At 44.0% G+C, this 24,490-nt stretch overlaps 1 protein-coding gene across 4 annotated transcripts in view; it reads right to left on the reverse strand.

Moving 5' to 3' along the window:
• RPGRIP1L (RPGRIP1 like) overlaps positions 1 to 24,490 on the reverse strand; it is an 827,898-nt gene that overhangs the window by 532,699 nt on the left and 270,709 nt on the right. For all 4 annotated transcript variants that reach the window (XM_078668308.1, XM_078668309.1, XM_078668306.1 and 1 more), the window contains exon 9: positions 13,285 to 13,358. In XM_078668308.1, coding sequence (XP_078524434.1) covers positions 13,285 to 13,358 — 74 coding nt within the window. The remainder of the gene's footprint in view (positions 1 to 13,284; positions 13,359 to 24,490) is intronic.

Raw genomic sequence — 24,490 nt, forward strand, 5'->3', positions numbered from 1 at the left:
AAGATCAAAGAGAAGACAGTCAAACTAGCGGCATACGCAGACGACATCCTAATCACAACAGCAGACCCCTCTCCGTCAATAAAAGCGCTCATGGCCACAATAGGAGAATAAGCGGAAGCCTCAGGCTACAAACTCAACAAGGAGAAATCGGAGTGCAAGCCAATGAATGTCCACACCACAAGAGAGGTCCTAGGCGACTCCGGACTGGCATGGCAGACGAAACCACTAAAATACCTAGGACGGCACTTTGGAAGAGACCTCACATCAACGCTCCAACACAATGAGGACCTCACACTGAAAAAAATAAAAGAAAGGCTGGAACTATGGTCGCCAAAATACATAAGCTGGTGGGGAAGAATAGAAACCATCAAAATGATGATAACCCCAGCGATAAACTACACGCTAACAATGCTACCACTCCCTATGACAGAAGCCTTCCACAAAAAATTAGACCAACTCATAAACATCTTCCTATGGAAGAACAAAAAACCCAGGATAAGCCTACAAAAACTAAGACTGACAAGGGACCTTGGAGGCCTCAACCTGGCAAACTTCAAAACATACCAAACGGCATGCCTGGCGAGACAGGGTATTGCCTGGATAGACGACACACAAACATACAAACCGGTATGGCTAGAGGTTGAACAAGACATCCTGGGAGGGCTCAAGCCAATAGCCCTTCTAACAGCAAACAGACACCCACAAAAGACTAACGCCATACTGAAACATACGAGGGAAGCACTGATGAAAGTAGACAGACGCATGGCGCAGAAACTGAAAGGCACAGCATGGGAGTCTATCTGGTTCAACACGAAAGTAACCTATCATGGAGCGACATTGCACAACGACATATGGATCGAGAAAGGTATCAGCCTCCCTAACCAGACAGAAACCAAGCAAGGACCGCTGACGTTCCAGAACCTACAGCAGCTACACGGCCTCCCAAACCAAGAGCTCTACAACTTCCTAAAGATCAAGACAGCCATAACGAAAGCGAACTTACACAGAGGGGAGCCAAGCATCATCAAGTACCTGCAACTCCTCAACTCAGCAGGTCACCAAACTGCAAAGATCTACAAGCTCCTAAGCCCCTCCACGCTAGCGCAGAACAAGAAAGCCACCAACGCATGGGAGACGCTCCTGGGCAGGCAACTGAATGAAATAGAACGGGCAAAAATGTGGAGCTCAGCGTCAACAAACAAAGTCACCCCACAACTAGCGCAAACAAAATATTGGCTACTCCACAGGGCCTACTGGACACCATCCAAGCTCCACAAGGTCGGCGTCGCAGAATCAGGCAACTGCTGGAACTGCCAGAAAGAAGAAGGCACCCTCGAACACCTCATCTTCACCTGTGTGAAAGTCAAGAGGTTCTGGACACAGATCAACAACTTCATAAACGATATGCTCAAAGCCGACCTAACAATCAGCTTCGTAAGCCTGGCGACAGAACACCTGACCGCGAACCTAAAAAGTAGAGAAGAGAGAGAACTACTAGACCTACTCCTCACAGCAGCCCTCAAAATAATCCTAACCAACTGGAAGAACACAGCCAAAGCAAACTTTAAAACATGGATTAATTGGGTCACTTTCCTGAGAGGGGCAGACAACATCACAGGCAACTTCTCGAAAGAACACAACGCCAAACTACACATGTGGGGCCCACTCGACGACCACCTGAGGAAACCCCAATAAAGGGCCCCCCCCGCGCCCCCCCCCCTCTCTCTCTCCCCTCTTTCTCTTCCTTTTTTTTTTTTCTTCTCCCTCCTCGTAATTGAGGGAAAACAAACAAAAAAGAGCGCGCATCCACAAATGGACTGTAGATATAAAAAGCCGCAAATGTACACTCCACCTATGTATATATTTTTTGTATGTTCCTGTTTATTCGCGCTGATGCCAATAAAAGCCTTTTTAAATAAAAAAAATAAACAACTGCACAGGGGACATGTCACATTCTAGCAGATTAAAGAGGCCTTCCGGTGTAGTCTTAATGGTAAAACTGTTGCAAACTATGGGTGTGGGTAACAAACGCCTGGGATCAGAACCAGAAACTGAAAGGATAACAAGGAAGCACAAAAATGCAAGATGAAAGTGCCAGCTGAAGTAGGGAAAGTGCTTCAGAAAATCTTTACTATGAGAGATGCTAAATATTTAAGATTTATACAGTGGTACGTAGATTTTCTAACTCATGTTCCAAGAATGGCATGTGGCTGTGGATGTTTTTTGCATGCTGGAATGTAAATGTGTGCATGGGGCATTGTAACATCATAGCGAGGAGAAAGGAGCACCAGTGAAAACAGGGAAGATTACGAAAATGAGGCAGCAGTTTCGGGGGCTCATAACATTAATATTCCTTATGAAGCTAGTATGTTTTATTCCAAAAGAGAGCCTTTGTAGACAGTAGCAGAGCCAGTGTGTCATGGGCCCTACCATAAGGAAGACAACTAGCCCCCTGGCTGCTGTTTGAATTATAAAGTACAACAAGAATCAGGGTTCAGTGGTTCCCTCGGACATCTATGCCACGGTTTCACTGCACCTAATCTAGGGCCGCAATTCAAGTAATCAACTCCTTACAAGGGCTCCTGGTTTTCTGATTATGCTAATAACAGCAGTTACCAGCCTACCTGAAGTTATGGGACCGACAGTAACTCTGCCAATCCACTGCCATTCACCGGGCGTTTCCACTTGCTGAAAGCAGATGGGAGCCTTCAGATGAAATAGCGGCAAAATGATGGTTACCCAGGAGAATCAGGAAAAGGATAACTGGTTTTCCTGCTAATTCCACATTTCTCAGAGGAATCTCACGATTCACATACAATACCTGGAAATTCCGCCAAACTGGATTTGGTTTGGGAACTCTGGGGAGAATTACTAGGTACTGCTTATGTGACATTGAAAAAAGGCACTGCTAGCCGAAGAGCTGTGCTAGTGCTAGATGTAGCAGATAAGTTAGGATCGCTTCATTCTAACAAGTGGTTGCCTCAAAGGATTCCTGTAAGTACTTCATGAGAATTCTTTCCAACTGAAAGCGTAAGACTCTTGGGAGGAAGGTAACATTATTAAGGGTATTGAATTCATTCCATTGGCTAAATAGCAGTCTGCGGTCAAGAAGCTAATGTAGGTATATTTATCGTATTTCTGTAGTGCAAAACTAGCCAATAGGCATCGGAACACTGTTCATGGTCAAAGACAAGCTGAAGATCAGTGACAGGAGAGGAAGAGGAGTTGAGGATGGTTAATGCATTGTGATGTTGTGTCTTTTTTAAAGATGTGACACTTCAGCTCTTTCCTAAATTGAAGCAGCTTTGGAGCAGTACCGATAGATACAGGGATGGTGTTCCAGATCCTGAGCGCATAGATGGGAAAGGCCTGTAGTCTTGTTTTTTCTTTTTCAAACTTCTTAGTCTGTAGTCTAATGGTGTCCTGGCTAAAGGAGTTCCGGGAACTACCAGAGGTGGAGAGTTTGTTTGCAAGATGAGCAGGGGTGCAGGTTATGTTGACTTTGTTGCTTTGAAAATGGTGCAAGCTGGCAAGGGGAGCTAATGGAGTTCAATCAGGACGAGGGTGATGTGATCATATTTCTTCAGGCCCGGGATGAGACGTGCTGTGGCATGTTGGATGATCCTAAGGAGTGCCAGTGTGGAGTCTGGGTGGTCATGGGATAGGATATTACCACCATTCGTCGCTAACTCCTTAACATTGTGCTAGTGGGCTTACGTACTCACATTCGATTATCCTCCTATTAGGTATTTAGCTATATATTAGGTTTCTTATATTGCTACTTTTTTAGAAGTCACCTCAGGATTTATTGAATGTTCCATTATATATTTTTTTCTTCCTGATTTCTGATGGATGAAGCAGGAGCAATGCTTCCAACTCTTACCAATGAGCAGTCCAGCGTCGTTGGGGTGTTGCATGAGTGAGTATTGGATGTGGGAGGAGTAAGGCAATAGGTAAGTAGGCGAATAGAGTCGTTCCTCTTGTGATAACACTGATGTGCTCTTCCTTTATTTGAAGGTAGCACTCACCTTAGTCGGCCTTCACTGATAACCATATTCGCTGGTGCAGAATCAGATAGAGGGTCATCCTGTGTTCTGCGGCTGTTCTTTATTATTCTATCCACTGCCCCTTTCCCCTACATATTCACCTTGTACGGGCAGTTCTTGCTCATCCTTTGGGGAAAATACGAAAGAGAAGGGTTGAACTATCAGCTTTTCATTGCCCGCCGATAGCTCCATTGTATGGAATGTCATTTTAGCCATTGGAAGAATGATTTTATGCCAAAAATCTCAGATCGGTGGGCAGTCCTACACTAAATAGAGAAAGCCATCTATTGCTTCAGGGCACCTAGCACATTTTGCGTCTTCTCTCAGCCCCCAAAAGCAGGTTTGTGGTAAAGTTGGTGCATAAATTTGAAATGTGTAATACGCAGCCAGAAATTGGAGGTCAGTGCCCCTGTTTGTGTACAGCAAACAATCCAGTCTGTGTTTGACATGGGAGAATCTAATGTCCTATAACTATGTTTCTCTCTGGATGGGAGTCATATAGGGGTTTCTGAATGCATAGAGTTATACAGGTGATTTATTCATTTTTGCCTAGACGACATAGTTGGTTGTTGAGCTAACATTTTAAACTCTATGGCCTCAGTGGGCTAGGAGGGAAAAGCTGTCTTAATAGACTCTCTTACTTGTAATATATAAAGAATAACAGTGGGGACCATATTACATTGCCATTTACATCATTCAAGTTAATACATTTGCCATATGGAAAAATTACCCAATCTTGTCAATCAAACAAGAACTCTTTATTCAGCCAATACAGTCCATAAAACCACACAAAAACAACCACAAGTCAGATCCTGTCACAGCTGTACATACAGCTGTAGCTAGACATGGAATACAAACAAATATATAAAACATGATCATGGCATAAGATGAAACAATTACAAATCCATTACTAATATAAATAACATACCCTGATAATATGTGCTAAAGCACAAGTTAATATAAGAGACATCTAAGAGTAAGGAAGAATTTGTTGTGAATAAACAGTGCAGGGGCTCATGCTAATAAAACCGGACAAACAAAAATCTTAATTTTTAGATCCGCTATGTTAGTAGGAAATAATGGTAGCCACCTAAAACCATAAATTCTAATCATAATAAATATCTTTATACGATTTGTGTAAGCCATCACAAAAGGGGCACAATATTAAAAAAACATAATAAAATAAAGCTATAGCATAGAATTAATGATATTTTCATATATTTGCATCATATACCCCTGCCAGAAACTGAGGTAAATAATAGCGGACTTTAGGTGAGTCTAATAAGTGCAGGCACAGTAAGGCATGTCTCACTAGATTAAAATTCAAAGGCACGAAGGGCTGATGAACATACTTTTATCTTAAAGCAGACCAGTTAGGACAAATAAAAACAAAGTGTAAAGTGTCTAGTGCAGTAGTCATATCACATGTGCAAAAAGGGCAATCTGATGGTTTATATCACCCCATCAACAACTGCGGTAACAGATTTAAATGAAAGTACGTTAACAGTCTTCTGTGCTGGGCTGACATATCCAGAGTTAAATACATTTCCAATTTATTCATGGATTTCACCTTCATAAAGTGCTTGTAAGTGTCTTTGTGTTGTGCCACTTGGAACCTTGCTTCTCTTGTGGTTAGCCTAAAGTCCTCTGTGACCAAAGCTATGTCCGATTTACAGATCAACTCTGAGGTGCTGAATAGCTGGGGTTTGCCCAACGCCCCTAGTGTTGTTTTGACATAGCTTAGCCATGGTATGCAGTGGCTCAAATCCATATTCAAACAGTCAATCACAATCTTTCTATTCAATTCTCGCCCCCACTTAAGCCATATAGAGAACCAAAGAAGTATTGATTGGAGTTGAATAAAATCAGAAATAAAATCTGCTCCCATCTCTTCATGCACAATTTCCTCTGGAACACTCTGGGGGATTCGTAATAATCTCCTAAAAATTTTTATTTCAGCGGTTTGTATTGTGCGACAGAGTTCATATCCACAAATTTCTGCACCAAAAGCCACGATAGGGATGCAGTACGTGTTATAGAGATGTGATACAGATTTAATATGGCTATGTCCTAGGTGCTTAGCAAAATAGTCTTCGCCATGTTATGTTATGTCATGGGGTTTTATAGAGTGCGCCGCTACCCCAGCAACCAGCACTATAATGCAACTGTCATAGGCAAACCAGAAAACACACAAAGAGCAGTTATGCAGGGAATAGGTGAGGTAAGGTGGCTCTACAGAAGAGAGAATGATTTTGGATGTTTCTGATATGTTCAGGAAGGGAGTTCCAGAGCTTAGGAGCACAAACGCGGAAGGAGCGTCCTCCAGCCCGTACTCTCTTAAACCGGGGAAACAGCCAAGTGCTGGTTCATGGAGCATAGCTGGCAAATGGGTATGTAGGGCAACATGAGACTGGCCAGAATAGCGGGAGATTGGAGAAACATGATTCTGTGGGCAATACAGAGGGTCTTAAATTGAATACGTTTCTCCACAAGCAGCAAGTGCAGTTTGCGGATTGAGCCAGCGGCGGGACAGATTTTCGGCAGGCCGAGGAGAGCCAGGGCCACAGGATTTTGTCCCCTTTGTAGACGTAGTATCTCTGCACTATTGGCCTCAATATATAGGGAGCTAGCATAGTCCAGTCTGGAGAGTACTGTGGCCTGAATGATCACCTGACGGGTGGTGCTATTGAAACCCAGCAGGGGTTTGAGCCCTCGTAGGAGCCCGAAGCATACCTTGGCTACTACCTTAGTCTGGGCCTGACAAGTAAGGGCGGAGTCTATCCAGACTCCCAGATTTCTGACTGCCAATTTAGGGGTCGGCAAAAGACCCAGAGAGGACAGCCACCAACGCTCAATTCACAGATGGATGTCTTTGCCCACCAACAAGATCTCTGATTTGTTGGCATTACGTTGTAGACAGTTGACCGTCATCCAATCTGCAATGGCTTTTAGATCTTCCTTAAACTTCAGTGCGTCCTGCCCATGGTAATGAAATAGTGCTACCACGTAAGATACCACAGCTAACCCTCTGTTCCTGGCTACTGCTGCCAGGGGTTGGATATAGATGTTAAAGAGGGTTGGGCTGAGAGCCATAAGCTACTCAGTTAAAATATTGTATATGCGTTCCTACCGGGGGTCCCCAATGTAACTGATCATCCAGCAGGATACCTAGATAACAAAACCTATCCGCTTTTCCTAAACAATGGTCCTTAATGTAGTGCGTTTTCGATTTCACATTTTTTTGGGCCTACTATCATACTGTAAGACTTAAGATAATTCATTTTCAATCCTAAATCCTCCATAAATATGTAATAGTGATTTAATAATAACTGTTAGCCATTTGATGCCTGCCAATAAGAACAGAGTTGTCCACATACAATATTGACGGGACCATTCTAGCTACCACCTTTGGCACGTCCTGGCAGCATTCTCTTAAAAACTGGTCTACCCTATCAGTATACAGGATAAGAGCATGGGGGCCAAAATAAAATCCTGACGGACCTCCCGCCCTAACTGAAAGTGCACAGTGCATTCACCCGTGGGGCCAAACCTCACTGAAGCCTCTACACCTCTTAACTGTGTGCAAATGAGCAGAAAGCTCTCATCCACCCCCCATGTTCCTCAGCCCAGCCCACAGTTTAGATCTATCTACTGTGTCAAATGCTGTGCTGAGGTCCATGTAGGCCAGATGTATGCTGCCTGTTTGAACAGTTGTATATTTATTAATCACCAGATAAAAATTAGGATTCTGTTCAATATTCCGCCGGTGTGGCCTAAAGCCATATTGGATATTGGACAACATTTCTTTGCAGTCAGACCAATCCACTAATCGTTTTAAGAATATCCTGTCCAGAACCTTTACTTCCGCATCTATTAATGATACAGGCCAGTCGGTTACCCTTTTTAAAAACAGGTACAATAATTGATTGTTTCCTGGAAGTAGGAATATGGCCACGGGCTACAGAATTCAGGTGTTGCGTGATTAGTGGGGCTCAGATGTCCTTACTTGATTTAAAAAGATCTCCAGGCACCCATAAGGTCCAGGCACTTTCGCTAGTATAATTTCCGCCATGCCTTCTCTTCCCTCCTCTAATTCAAATGTCAAAAGCGGGCCTCCCTCTGGCACTAGGTAAAGCTAGGGACGTAATCACTGCAGTAAATATTTTCAAAGCGCGCAAGCCAATTTTTGGCTGGGATTGTTTAATTCAATTCTGGTGGGGTCATTTCATTGCAAAGAGGGCAGTTCACAATTCTCCAAAGGGCTAGACTATTTCTCTCTTCACAAGCGCTTCCTTTAAGTCTTCCCATGCCATTTTTGTAACCTGGCTCTTTCTATCCTTTCGTGCTTGCACATAATTCCTTCTGGACACTTTAATGGCCAGTATATTCCTTGGCGTTTGTTAGAGGGATGCTTTAAGTCCTTATAAGCCTTCAGGCAAAACTTGTCAACCCATTTGGGGCCTTCCTCATTAGATTTCAATTTAGGGCTAAGAAGAGCTTTCTTTCTGTACCTTTCTGTAAATATTGGAGTACACATTCAGAATATCCTTTTAGAATGTATCTCCCCCCATATTGTTGCTACCCGCAATTTCCTACTTTTAGGAGATTTTAATATTCACAGTGAGGACCTAAACAACCTAGACGCCAGAACATGTCTAGAGGACTGGGCCTCCCATGGGCTTCTCAAGCTCAACAACGACCCCACCCACCTAGCGGGGCACACCCTTGATCTCATGCTCTCTAACTCACAATGTATTGAATATAGAGATACTATACCGCTCACTTGGTCAGATCATTCTGTGGTTAATTTCCATCTGCCAAGCCCCTTCACTTTACCTTCTCCCATACCCCTTACTGATAGGTGGTACAGACCTTGGCATCAAATCAAAGCTCAACACCTTGCCTCTCCTTTTCGGACATGGGACACTGACACCCATAATCTCAATGTCGACCAACAACTACACCACTTTACAACATTATCTCCAGTGTTCTGGATAACGTGGCACCTTTAAAACCAGCTACTCATCCCCCCAAAAGCTCTACTGCCACTACTGAATGGTACTCCCCGGCCCTACGTACCGAAAAGAGTGGATGCAAAAAACTGGAGCGCACCTCGCGACTCACTCATTTAGAACAAGACAGAATTAAATACAAATGTGCCCTAGCAGTGTACCACAATAACATTAAAATAGCATGCAAAATGCACATTATCCAACAATTAGAGAAGGCCGGATTCAACTCCAGGGAACTATTTAAAATCGTAAAAGCCTACTCTAGCCCATCGGCATGTGATACTGCAGAATCTCCCTCACAGTCCATATGCAACGATGTTGCGGAACATTTCATTCATAAAATTGACTCCATCTACGAGAAAAATATTGCGGCTAACATCTCTGCCCTTCCCCCCACGGCCTGCCCTCCGGACACTTACGCCACATCTACCCAACTCCACACCTTTCCCCAGCTTTATACGAAGGAAGTTACTTTCCTTATAGAATCTATGAAATCTGGCTCACCCATGGATATCATCCCTGCCAGGATTTCTGCTAAATTTGCGGAACAACTAGCTCCCCTGATCTGCTCTATTCTGAATTGCTCCCTTAGGGAAGGCCGCCTGCCATCGGCATGGAAGGATGCGTAAATTAGACCCATATGGAAAGACCCCAAGGTCCCGACCATCGAAATCAATAATTATCGACCCATATTCCTTCTACCCTTACAGTCAAAACTCATCGAGAAACACAATAATAGACACCTGGCTACTTATCTGGAAACTCATTAATTACTAGATATCTCCCAATCAGGATTTCGGGCTAAACATAACACCGAGTCCGCCCTTATTGAGGTCACCGATAATATACGCATGGCTGCTGACAAGGGTGAACAAAGCGATACAAAAGGGGATGATGGACGGAGCGTTTGAACAAATCAAACACTCACCCCCAGTCAACTGATCTGGGTTTAATCCATCACCATTCTTTAGTTCACTCAGCCACCCCAGTTCAGACATGGCTATATGCAAATCAGTCTGACCCTGTGCTTTATGGGAACAGTCCAGCCCGAACTGCCAAGCCATGTCTTCCCTGGACCGGAAACAAGCATCCTGGGACCGGTTTCGGATTCATAATCCTCATCAGCCAGGCTATCTTGAATCCAGTGGCCAAGTGAACAAGGGACTCACGTCTGAGTATACCCTGCCACACTTAGGGCGAACAAAGCGATACAAAAGGGGATGATGGACGGAGCGTTTGAACAAATCAAACACTCACCCCCAGTCAACTGATCTGGGTTTAATCCATCACCATTCTTTAGTTCACTCAGCCACCCCAGTTCAGACATGGCTATATGCAAATCAGTCTGACCCTGTGCCTTATGGGAACAGTCCAGCCCGAACTGCCAAGCCATGTCTTCCCTGGACCGGAAACAAGCATCCTGGGACCGGTTTCGGATTCATAATCCTCATCAGCCAGGCTATCTTGAATCCGGTGGCCAAGTGAACAAGGGACTCACGTCTGAGTATACCCTGCCACACTTAGGGCGAACAAAGCGATACAAAAGGGGATGATGGACGGAGCGTTTGAACAAATCAAACACTCACCCCCAGTCAACTGATCTAGGTTTAATCCATCACCATTCTTTAGTTCACTCAGCCACCCCAGTTCAGACATGGCTATATGCAAATCAGTCTGACCCTGTGCCTTATGGGAACAGTCTAGCCCGAACTGCCAAGCCATGTCTTCCCTGGACAGGAAACAAGCATCCTGGGACCGGTTTCGGATTCATAATCCTCATCAGCCAGGCTATCTTGAATCCAGTGGCCAAGTGAACAAGGGACTCACGTCTGAGTATACCCTGCCACACTTAGGGCGAACAAAGCGATACAAAAGGGGATGATGGACGGAGCGTTTGAACAAATCAAACACTCACTGAGTGTTTGACTTGTTCACTTGGCCACTGGATTCAAGATAGCCTGGCTGATGAGGATTATGAATCCGAAACCGGTCCCAGGATGCTTGTTTCTGGTCCAGGGAAGACATGGCTTGGCAGTTCGGGCTGGACTGTTCCCATAAGGCACAGGGTCAGACTGATTTGCATATAGCCATGCCTGAACTGGGGTGGCTGAGTGAACTAAAGAATGGTGATGGATTAAACCCAGATCAGTTGACTGGGGGTGAGTGTTTGATTTGTTCAAACGCTCCGTCCATCATTCTCTTTTGTATCGCTTTGTTCGCCCTAAGTGTGGCAGGGTATGCTCAGACGTGAGTCCCTTGTTCACTTGCCACTGGATTCAAGATAGCCTGGCTGATGAGGATTATGAATCCGAAACCGGTCCCAGGATGCTTGTTTCTGGTCCAGGGAAGACATGGCTTGGCAGTTCGGGCTGGACTGTTCCCATAAGGCACAGGGTCAGACTGATTTGCATATAGCCATGTCTGAACTGGGGTGGCTGAGTGAACTAAAGAATGGTGATGGATTAAACCCAGATCAGTTGACTGGGGGTGAGTGTTTGATTTGTTCAAACGCTCCGTCCATCATTCTCTTTTGTATCGACAAGGGTCAAGCGGCACTTTTGGTGCTGCTTGACCTGTCAGCAGCATTTGGAAAGCCTTCAAGATCTAGGCATTCAGGGTCAAGCCTTGAGTTGGATTACCAACTTTCTTACAGATAGAACACAAACAGTCACCATGGGATCTTATACATCTGCCACTACCAAAGTGAGCAAGGGAGTCCTGCAGGGATCCTGCCTAAGCCCAACCCTCTTCAATATATATGTCACCCCCCTGGCCAGACTCATGGGATCTCTAGGATTCACTCCAGTTTCATATGCTGACGACACCCAGCTCCTTCTAATATTTGACAAAAACACACCCAACATTGATCTGTTGTTCGCCGAGGGCATGAAATCTATCGCTGCTTGGATGCGTAACAACTATCTACAACTTAACGGGGGCAAATCAGAGATCATGTTGTTTGGAGGAGCTACCACTCACTGGTCACCTACTTGGTGGACAGAAGAGCTGGGAAGTGCCCCCACTCCCAAAGAAGTGGTTAAGAACGTGGGTGTCAGGATTGATCACAAACTCACACACAACACACATGCCAACACTATTGCAGGTTCCTGCTACTATATTCTTGGCCTCCTGTGTAGGATTTTTCCACTCTTACCTTCCTCCACTAAAAAAAACCTAATACAGGCCCTAATATTGAGTAGACTCGATTACTGCAATGCCCTGCTGTTCTCGGCCAACGAAAGCGCCATTAATAAACTCCAGGTGGTACAGAATACTGCTGCCAGACTCACTAATAACGCCCTATCCAGAACACCCTCCGGACCACTCCTAAATCAACTCCACTGGCTCCCCATAAAGAAAAGGGTAAAGTTCAAAATAGGCTGTATTATTTACAAGGCTCGTAATGGCAAAGGCCCTAAGTATCTCACTAACAAAATCTCCTCCTATACACCAACACGTAATCTCAGGTCCAGTAACGAGCATTTGCTCACCATCCCCAGAATCAAAAAAGCTCGTAGCGGTGGTAAATCCTTTTCTTATCTTGCCCCCAGATTTTGTAATAGTTTGCCTTCTCCTTTACGCTCAGGACAGAATTTGGCTCAATTTAGAAAAATGCTAAAAACCACCTCTTCTAATTCCTTCCCTCTAGCTCTGCTGTTCCTCCGTCCGAAGCGCCGAGATACCCACATGGGTGATTCAGCGCTATACAAATCAATAAATGTCAAATATCACACCTGGTCTGGAAAGTTGGAGTTTAGATAAGCCTCAAAATCATGACAGCACACCTTAACCAATTTCCCTAAAAAAATCCTCAGGGCCTATCCTGCTCCAGCCTATCTGCCTGCCCTGTTCCTTTAATATAAGGGAATTGCTATGGATGTTCAATAGCTTGTCCCCAAAACCACTCCAGCCAAATTCCGCCAAAAGGGGGTTATGGTCACTAAAAATACTCAAAAACGTCCTGAACCCTAGTAAAAGTGAGTACAGATTCGCAGGGGGGTACCGTCTTATGTCTTACCTCTTTTATTGGTGGGTGAAAGTCCATATTCTGTATGTAATACTAAATATTTCAATAAAACATCTTTAAAACCATGCATTGAAGTAGATGCAGGGCGGGGCAGTTTTATCTACAGGGTTATCAGATATACAACTTGAAACTCATTTCAAAGAAATACAGAGAATTTGTAGAGGGTGACAAGTGCTAGTGAAAATACCCATAAAATTACCTGTTATAGAGCTTATCATAGTTATCCTTCAATAGATCCCGTTCTCTTTCAAGGTCACTGACTCTTTCATAAAGCTAGAATAAACAGACAGGAGAACATTAGAAGTGAGACATTATTTTCAGAAGGTTAATTGGATTTTTTCAAATGTTCAATTTACAATATTGTAATTCGGTGTAATGGTACCTGAACAATTGGACAGCCAGGCAAAACAACTATTTAAGACTAAAAGTTACTAAAGAATAACACTAAGGCCCTCATTACAAGGACCAAAGTCCCACGGTATTACCACATGAAGTATTATCGCAACCGTCAATATCAATACCACAGGTATCAGCAATACTGGGTAGTGATAATACCGGGGGATTCAAAATTATTCCACTACAGGGACATATAAATTGGGGCATAATATGTAGCATTTGTTGTCACTGCACCAATTTCTGCATGTGAACCCGTAATTCTGGGCATTTTTCCAGGGAGAGTGTTGGACCTGGCCCTTTTGGCAGGTTCACCCCGAAACTTTTTGCTTTTTCCTAGCCTGTTTCTGGAACCTGGTGTTGGTGATTTTAGGCCTTTGCGCACTTTTTCACTGTGGTACAGTGTAAAGTGTGTGAGCTCTCTGTGTATGTGTGGTGAGTGACCTGCCCTCCCATAGGAATGACTGGGGAATATGTATGCCCATGGTAGTTCCTGAAGTGTGGGGAGTGCAGGGTCGAGTTTGGTATGTGCAAGCTCGTGAGATTGAATGATGCGCAATGGTATATGCGGCATGATTGTGTATAGTGGAGAAGTGCCACTTTTAGAAGTTGGCATATTTGTGTAATTTGTGCCTGGCTTGTGATTGCCTGGAGAGCCTGGCCCAGAGTGCCTGGGCCTGCTTGTGGATTGACTGTCTGGTTTGAGGGTGACAGGGGCTGCAGAGCCCCCAGGAGGTTGTCTGAGTCAGCCGTGGATGAAAGGCTGCATCTGCTGCCAAGGAAGTGGGAGGAGATAGCACCTGGGAGTGACTAGGGCTGTGCCTGCCTGACCAGAATGCAAGCTCCACCTCCCGCTGGGCGACTGTCACCTCTGTCCCTGATACTGAAAGGAAGAAGGAAGCCAGGAAAGCCCCAGTGATCCAGCAACACCCAGAACTGGTTTAGACCGGGCTCAGGGCCCACTTACACAAAGACTTCAAAGAACTTCAAAGACTTTTAGGGGTATAAGAGAAGGACCCATGACAACAGAAAGGTAGATTCTACAATCAAGAGGAACCTCTGCTGGAAGAAGGACTGCTGAAGAACTAAAGGAAGATTGCCTTGCTGTGTGCTCTAAGGGCTGACCTGTTCTGCTGGCCAACTGAAGCTGAGGAGAAGAGGGACTTTGCTGTGTGCTGTGCCCCTGCTTACTTGAACTCTAAGAGACTTTGCTGTGTTCTGTGTCTCCTAAACTGAATCTCCAAGGGCCTGAGAAGAGCTGGCCTCCTGTTTGGTAACTCAGGAACAGAAAGGTTACCGAAGACTACAAAGCCCTGCTGTGTGCTGCAGAGATCGTGAGCTGTTTGCCTAGACTATCGATCATCTGCCCGTGTGAAGCGCTGGCTGCCCTCTGTCTGGCTTGAGAGCGCCGCGCTGTGTATTGCCTGCCCATCCGCTGCTGTGCCGGGATATCGACGTGCTCATCGGCACGTGGGAAGTGGTGGTAGTGCGCCCGAAAGCATTTCCAGGACGAAGGAATCCTTGTGGGGGATTCGCGATATTCAGATCGCCCTACTGTCCTTGGGCGCATTAATTTCATCTGCCCGCAATACACTGATACTGATACGAGTGTTCCCGGAGCTACAGAGACAACCACGAAGAGGCCGCGACCTGATTGGCCGAGCCACGAGGAGAGCCGCGTTCTGATTGGCCCTTTGCCGGAGGCCTGCCCCGAGAGCCGCGCTCCGATTGGTCGAGTCGCCCCGCGTCATAGGGGCTTGTTCCAGGAGCCGCGCTGCGAGTGGCTGACTCCTGGAAGCTACGTGACGTCATCCGGAGGCTCGTCTGTAGAGCCGCGACAGGATTGGTTGGCGGGGCCGGGACCTTCAGGAAGCCACCGCGAGCCGTAAGAGAGGGGCCGAAGCCAGGGAAGACTGACCCGACCTCGCCGAGGGATCCCGTGTGTGTGATCTCTGCCCCTGGCCTGCGTCCCTGCGCTGGAGCGCCGAGCCAGCTCCCCGCCGCTCCCCGAGGACCTGAGAGCGGGTGGAGGGCTGCTGGGACCGGCCGGGGCAGAGAGAAAGTCTGCATTGCTGGCGCGAAGGCGCGCAGATCAACGGAGAGGCGCGCTGAGAGTGCCTGGGGCTGAAGCAAGTCTGTCCTAACGGCGCGGTGCGCCCAAAGCCCCTGGTGAGGCGCGCCCGCATTGTGTGGGCGTAATAGAAGTGAAGGTGGGATTTCAGAAGCAAATCACACGCGGGCATTATTTGAACATTGCATATTAAGGGCATTTTAGGATCATTAGCATTATTACTGATGCTAGAGACTTGAGACTATTTTTATCAAGAAACTTCCTGATAATACAGGTGCAGATGAACCAGGGAGGTTCATGGGGGCATATTGGTTCAAGTGTCTGTGGGGCTCCTGCCGTTTGGCACAGTACTGTTCAAGGGCTAGTGAGAGCCCATGCCCTAGTTTGCTTGTTATCCCAGCTGCCCAGCAATTAGTGGGCAGCTGCACCGTTTAGGCCCCGACATTGAGACACAGGGCTTCTTTAGTCCCTTTATTAGATGGGGGCTGGTATGTGACTTTATTTAGGCGCAATGTGATTATCTATGTGATGGTAATTGCCTAATGTGAGTTTTGTGCAATGTGATATGGTGCTAGGAAATGTAATGCATTTAATATGATTACGCACCTTGATCTTACACCTCTGAATGTTTTTAGGCATCATGTGTTTTTGAGCTATTGAGTTGTGTTTTCTTTCCTTACACCTCTGAATGTTTTATGCATCATGTGTTTTCTTTCCTTACACCTCTGAATGTTTTATGCATCATGTGTTTTATTTCCTTACACCTCTGAATGGTTTATGCGTCATGTGTTTACCTTTTTCCCTACACCGCTGAGTGTGTTTTTGATGCATCATGTGTAATGTGTTCTTGCTTCTACCCCTAAACGTATTTTATTCTTAGGTGGTTGTGTTTTGCCTAGTATAGTTTATACTAGAGAGGTTATGTGTCCATGCGTGATAGAAGGCCTATGGTTATTAGTATTGCGTAGTGTGTTCCTACCTTTACCAGTAGTTACTGGTTGTGATTTATAACTGTTATTTTGTGCTACCGTGATTTTATATCCTTTATTCTAATTTCTGACAGTATTTCTATTTCTAAAAGTGTTGATTCTGACAGTGGCCCATGTGGCCCTGTCTTGTGAATAATCCCTTATGAATATTGCCCCTGCCAGTTGGCACGATGTACATGTGTGATTTCTATCTGATGTGATTTTGACAATACAGAAGTTATTTTTATATAACCTTGTGTGGAGTTTATTTTGTGGTGTGCCTAGGATGTTGTTGCTGTTGTGTGCTGGCGCAAATGCTTTACACATTGCCTCCGAGTTTAGCCTTACTGCTCGTGCCAAGCTACCAAGGGGGTGGAGCAGGGGTTATCTTGGCGTGTGACTCCCTTGCCCTGACTAGAATTGTGGTTTCTGCCTCGCTTTGGTGTCAGCCCTAGCCTACCAGAAATAGCCAGTTCTAACAGAGAGCCTTACAGGTTTGACCAGGACAATGTTCTCCAGAATCCAATACCGCAGGACCTGTAATACTGTATTGGGCAGTAACTATATTTCTGCCCGCTCATAGGGAGGTGAAACTAGGTCAAGCCCCTCGTTTGTGCTTAATTTCTGAAGAAGGCTCATTCTGAATGTTTATCAATGCCATGCACGATTCTCAAAATCCTTTCAAAGACTTGAATAGCTTTTGGCTAAAGGTTAGCATATCTGAAATATTCACAAATATAATACTCTATCACTCTCTCTAGGCTAAAATCAGTCATAGGTCTGAAACTGTCTAAAGCACAAAAGGTGATGGTTGCACAAAGAGCAAATTGTGCTGTGGCATCATCTGGACTCACCTTGTACAAGCTCTCTGGCACATCCTGATGTCAAGGACTGCTTGCACATCAAGATCAGTAAGAGCATTTAGCGAAGGGAGTCACTCTTCGCTTTCAGAAGAAAAGCATTAGCTCGGACACATGAACTTTGTTTATAGTGAAATGAGCGTAAAGACATTGGTAAAAGATTATGGGTGCTAAAGCTGAGCAAAGTGAAACAGAATATTATTCCACGAAGATATTAGCTGGCCAGAAACTTATATTTGACAGGCTATGAGCCTAGATCTGTATAAAAGTAGCCTTCTGGTTGAATCTTTCATGTTAATCAAAAGACTGATGGCACTATTGACATTACAAGTTACTTTGTTTTTTACTTGGAAGTGTCACAAAAGAACAATACCATGCTATGACATCATCTTACTCTCTGACAAAACACTGTAACATATTTAATCTAGATCCCATAGTATTCTAAATGACCGAAGCATAAGATATAGTAGGGCAAAAGACTTTCAAACTGTTAAACAAAGCTTTATGTTGGAAAGGCATTTATGTAAACTGGTGACCATCTTGGAATGGAGTGGACTTGCTAAACATCATGCTCCTTATAAAAACATCATTGATCAAATGTTCAGTTTTTACTAATTTAGAAATGCAGAACTTGAGATTATCTTATATTTTTGCATTCAGGACACTTTCCTCTTGTGTTTTTCCACCTCGTACTACATTGTGAAGAAAGCTCAACATCTGGTTAAGTATCTCTGTGGTGTCAGTCAGCATCAACAGAACGTTAGGGGTGGAATTATTATTATAGCAATTTATAAAGCGCTCGGATACCACATAGGGGTTTACCGGCACTGCAACAAAATAGGTATCTTCCCTTGCAGCTGCATTAAAACAGCCGTGTCTTGAGCACGAAATATTGTTAGCGATGAGCTATTTCTCTGGGAATGTGGGAGCTTGTCCATAGTTTTGGCCCTTGGAATGAGAAGGACCGGCCTACCATGTGTATACTTTTCACTGAAGGGACCACACAAGGATTGCTCACTGCACTGTAGTGCCCGAGAAGGTTGATATGCTTTTGTCATTCCTCGTATGTATTTTGGGCCCTTCCCTTATACAGCCTCATGCACACAGCATGGGGTCTTGAATTGAATTCTTTTCCCCATCGGTAACCAATGTAGCTCCGGTAAAAGACTTGATGCGGAGGTATTTTTTGGCAGCTTAAATAGCAACCTTGCTGCTGAGTTCCGGACAACTTGCAGTGATTTATCTGCTCCGAGATATGGAACATTCCCGTAATTCAACCTAGATATTACTAGTGCCTTAATCACTGTTCTCTGGGCATGGATGTGTCCTAACAGCTAGAGCGGTCGACCTCAAAGCTGGGGAACTGGGTTTGAGTCTCGGCAACGACGATCAACATCCTGTGATTCTGAGCAAATCACAATCTCCCTGTGTCGAACAAAAATGTAATGAATGTGTCCGTCTGTAATGCAACTGTGCTCCTAAGGGTCGAGTTTGCATGCTATATGAAACAGCCCGAATTATATTTTTTTTTTAATGGAATGGTAACTGTCAAATCCTTTTTCAAAACAATTTTAAAGTGGCAAAGCACATCGTCCACCATGATCACCAGACTTTTAGCCTTATATACCCGCATGGGAAGAGGACCCAAACTTTCCAGCCAGTGTTGGGGACCCCACAGGGAGGAGTTCTTGCCTAATACAAGAACCTCTGTCTTCCCTCCATTAAACTTAAGTGAGTGCATGTCCATCAACTCCGTGAACAACCTTAGTCCGAAGTTGAAGGTCTCAGAGTTGAGTCGGTGTGCAGATTACAGTGAAAAGATGATTTGGGTGTCCTCTGCATCTGGTTGGAAGCAGACCCTTTTACTCCCCCTACTTAAGAAACCTCCTGCTGATCCTAAGATTTTAAACAACTTTAGGCCCATCTTTCTTCTTCCCACTATAGCTAAGCTGGTGGAAAAAAATCAATAGACAGCTTACACTTTTTGGGGAGAAAAACTATCTGTTACATGACCCACAATAAGGATTTCATCATATTTATAGCACTGAGACCACTCTACTTCAGGTCTCCGAGCATATCAAAATTAATCTTGACCGAAACTCTTTGATTATTATAATGCTTTCAGATCTTTCTGTGGAATTTAATATGGTCTTTCTTTGTATTCTGCTTTAGAGACTTGAAGGCATGGGCATTACTGATCTCGCCCTGTCATGGTTTAAATCTTTTATCAGCAACCGCACACAAAAAGGTTTTCTCTCTTCCTTTACGTCTGCAGAAAAGTCTTTGGACTGCAGCATCCCGCAGGGCTCGGCACTTAGCCCTACACTTTTTAATGTATACATGTCACCTTTGGCCAATATTGTGGAGTCGTTTGGAGTTAGAGTAGTTTCCTATGCAAATGACACACAGCGGCTTTTTGCCTTTCATGAAAATGTTCCTTCATCATGGAGTTCTTTTAAATCTTGTCTTAGATCAGTCTTAAGACTGGATGAATACCAATTTCTTAAAATTGAACCCAGAAAAAACTGAGATTATTTTTTTGCGTACCAAATCTGTCCAGGACTCTAACCTTTGGTGGCGTTCAGAGATGGGAATTACCCCCTGCCCTTCCCTGGTGGTAAGGAACTTGGGGGTCAAGTTTGATGCTGAGCTCACTTTTGAACCTCAGATAAAACATTGACCATGTTCTTGTTTTCTGAGTTTGAGATCCTTGAGACGTATGCTGCATTTTATTCCCTTGGAACAGCAAAAAACTATGCCTTGATCACTTCCAAACTGAACTACTCTAACAGTCTGTATCTCGGGCTTCATACTCTTCTTATTCAAAGTTTTCAGATTATTCAAAACACTTTTGCCCGATGGAACCTTAAAATTCCTCACTGGGGTTCAATATCAAGTCACTTGCGTAAGCTTCATTGGCTACCGATCAACAGAAGGATCCAGTTTAAGGCCCTCACTTTTGCCTTTAGAATCTTTAACTCAAGGGGATCCCCGAACCTTAGGCGCTGGTTCAAGCTGTCCTCATTTTTCCATGTACTTCAGGTACAGTTTGTTTGCCCTTATTCCCTCATCTCAGGCTAAGTTTTCATATCCTCTCATGGTATGGGGTTTGGTTATGATCGTAACTTCACCCCCTTTTCAGTATATTCACTATTCAAGTCTATGACATGTTCTCCAGCCCCTTACCTTGATTGATCAAATATGTTTACTTCTCATCACTCTATAGCATTTTGCATATACTTACCATGGACAGTCAATAATCTACAACTTTCTTTTAGGATTTGCACCGTATGCACATCGCTCTATGCACAGTATCCTCCGAGACTAAACAGTGTTTCTTGTAATCTATCTGGTGAAGGTAATCTAATAGTTGCAGTTGTTTTCCCTATGCCATCCCAACAATTGTGTTAGATGTTATGTATATCCTTTTGCAGCCTTGAAAAAGTCTCTATGACGAAACGCTTGAATATTTGTATTGGATATGAAGTCTCTGATGCAAGAAATGTGAATAAGTTTGGGAAGAATACATCGCAAAAGACTCAACTTTAACCTTGCAGTACTTTTTTACTGGCTACACATCATAACTTTTGAACTTCTCTGTGTGCTTCTGTACTTTTCTGCTCAGCTGGCACATTTATGCTTGGCACAAGCTAGTGAGTGGGAATGAATCCTGGGCACATATTAACCAATGGGGTAAGATTTCCCAGAGCCAACCCAAACCACTTTGAGCATTTTCAAGATGGCAAAAGTCCTGGACCAGGACCTGGAACAAGCTCTCCCTTCACCTCCAACGAAGCCCGACCTTGCACCAATTCAGAAAGGACCCCAAGACCTGGCTCTTCGAATGACCCTAACGGAGCTGTTCACATCCACCCGTAGCGCCTTGAGACCCTCACGGGTGAGTAGTGCGCTCTACAAAACCCTGATTGATTGATTGAAAGTCTTTGGCACACTAAATGTGGGCTGTGAAGGCTGTGGGTCTGTGTGTAGAGTGTACTATGGTAATCCTAGTGTCCTCATACATCTAACACTAAAATCCAGTTTGGGGCAGCCACTGTACCTACAATAAACCCAGAAGTCAGGTAGAACAAAACAGGTTTATCAGAGACCAGAGTGTATATACGCAAGAACTGTATTATCATTAAAGCTCCCTGTTTTCCGTTTTTACGGATTTCTACAGATAATTGCATTTATTTTTAGACGTGGATAAATACTGAAAATTTTGCTTCTTTGAAGTGACTCTCTATGCTGTCTTTCATGAATTGTAGCCCAACAGCTGAGGAGATGGACAGCATAGGAAATGAAAAAACAAGATAAAATTACTTTAAATAATGGCATATGTCAACATACAATTGTGGTATAAACCTAATATTTAGTGGAGGAATAGTCACATAATATTTGGCAGCTAAAATAGCTAAATCACGACAGACATCAAAGAATGAGTGCACGTCTATCGGTTAAATAAATATGGAAATGTACAGTTTTACATCTTCATTTATACAAAAAACACAAAATAAATATGGATAAATACACATAAAATGGCACAAAAATAAATATGGATAAATACAGACGGAAATGTTAAAAAATTCCATAAAAGCGGGAGCCCTAATTATCATCCTATTTCTATCCTTTGAAGTGCACCCCAGATATTACATGTAAAATTCAGAGACACAAGTCTGTTGGGACGAAGAAGGGTCCTTTGGCAACCAGACAGCGGATACTAAAGAGTTATTTTGGCATCCTGTCTTCTGCATTTCAAGTGTACACCAAAGTGTTATATGTAACCCAGCAGACCTGTGGAGCAGACTTTGACACTCAATCAGGATTTAACACTGTAATGCCAAAAAGGATGTGCACAACCCCACCCTGCATATTCTAGGAAGTTCAGACGAGTCATCTCTGCCCACTCAGATCAGCCTATTTGCTCCTGGGAGCCATTTCACACCTATTCAAATGATAATCAGTTGCTGGGGAAAGTTTGAGAGCAAATGCTAATTAGACTGCAGGAACCGAAGGTAGGGAAATGGTAAGTTTCTAAAATGCCTTAATATGTATTTAAAATCCAACTTCACCATTGAATGGACTTTTAATAACTACTGGTTTAATTAATTTTCTAGCACGTTCATTCCGGAGATAAAGTGTTAGGAATTGTAATCTGTATTCTAGTTTTCTACATAGGTAAGCTAGGCCTGCCACAGTGAATAATAGTTTTTGAGTGCTTGTCACTGTAAAAACAAGGTAATATTAAACTTCTGTACGTCCTACTTTTAAATAACATGCACCCTTCTTTGAGGGCTACAAGGCCTACTTTGGAATAATTTATTAATACTTAAAAGGAGGTTTATATCTGTCAAAAGGGTTCATTTTGAGAGGTCGTATTGCAGTGTTTAAACTGCCACAGTCAGGCTACAATATAGGTCTCAAGCCATGTTTTACTTTGTCACTGTAGTGGATGGCTTTGGAAACAAGGAGCGGGGCTCAAAAAGTCCAAAGAGACGTAGCACCCAAATTTGACAAACAAATTAAAGATTTCCTTTTGGACTCTAGTCGGTTATGTGTAAACCTGTATTTGCGCTTCCTGTTGCAAAGCTTGGGTGATAAAGCTCCACTTAAGGAACTCTCACACCGGCAAAGAGATGCGGTGCACGCAGGTGTGTAGCAACACAACGCTGGAGCTTTAACGCCCAAGCTTTGCAACAGGAAGAGCAAAAAATGGTTTACACATAACCGACTAGAGTGTTATTGACACTGGTGACAGCGCTACAAGTATAAGGTTTTAAAACAATATCCCAGGATTTCTGAACATCACAAAGCCTCATTTTAATCTAAGATACAGACGTTTTATCTAGAACGCAGGCAATCTAAACAAGGCCCTTCTCATCACATTTGTTAAGGCGCGTGCCTTTTTAACTGGTCTCCGGTCCTGATTTATCGGATCGACTTAATATATTGTGACATCTGGAGCCATATTAAGACATACTTACTGAGACTAAGAAATAAAAGGAAGGAACATTATTTTTCCAAGTCCTGAAGAAGGTGGCATTATTGATTTGGGTCCACCGAAACACGTCGACGCACAAAGCTTTGTTAAATTCGAATTGGGACAAGAAGTACAGAGGCCAGATTTTATTGTTCCGTGCCTTGTTCGCAACACTCTCGAATTAATCTTGCAAAGGCACAGTTGGTTTGCCTCATCTATGATCCTTCCATGTAGTGTAGATTCTTGCCGTAACTGTGAATTTTTCTATGTAGGATTTATGTATTTTTGATTATGTTTTTTACACTATGTGACTTTGACATGTTTTCACTATGTGTTCAATTTAATGATTTGACACCGTGATTTTTTAAAATCTTTTTATTTGCAAAAATAAACTTGGTGGTCAGTACATACAGGGATTGCAGTTGGTACAGTTTTGCCTTTACAGATTCTTATACAAATATATCACAGCTGGTGTCATAGCATACAAGATGTTAGCAATGCATGAATCAATTAAGGTGTTAATGGTTCGTCAAGGGAAGGGACAAGGGGAGGTTCACACAGATTGCCACGGTACTCATTCCATTTTGACGAAACTGCCACCCACTTCCGGGGGCAACCCCAGGCCACATAGACTGTCTTTTCTTGTAGCATGCACCAGTCCATGTCCTTCTTCCATGCACTGAGCGTTGGAGGTGTTACCGCTCCCCATAGGCGTGCTATATTACGTTTTGCAATTGCGAGTCCCAGCGTCACCCACAGTCTGCCTTTCGCGGACAGATCTGTGGGTTCCCAGATGTTCAAAAGGCACCTCTTAACTTCGGGCCGCAATTCAACCCCCCAGACAGTACGCGTTCAGTTGTGCACCCGTTTCCAGTAGGCTTGTATTAGAGGGCACTCCCACAGTATGTGAAGGAACGTTCCCACCTCCCCACACTGTCTTCTACAGAGCCCGTCCTCACTCCTGCTCATCAATACCAATCGGGTGCCAGAGATATAGACTCGGTGTAAAATTTTTAATTGTATCAGTCTCAATTTTGCTGATATTGCTACTTCTTTGGAAGAGGAGAGTGCTTCTCTCCACTCTTCGTCGTCGATCTCAAGACCGTCTGTCTCCCACTTTCTCCTAAGTGCAA

The sequence above is a fragment of the Lissotriton helveticus genome, chromosome 12, assembly GCF_964261635.1.
Source record: "Lissotriton helveticus chromosome 12, aLisHel1.1, whole genome shotgun sequence".
In the NCBI taxonomy this organism is placed as follows: Eukaryota; Metazoa; Chordata; class Amphibia; order Caudata; family Salamandridae; genus Lissotriton; species Lissotriton helveticus.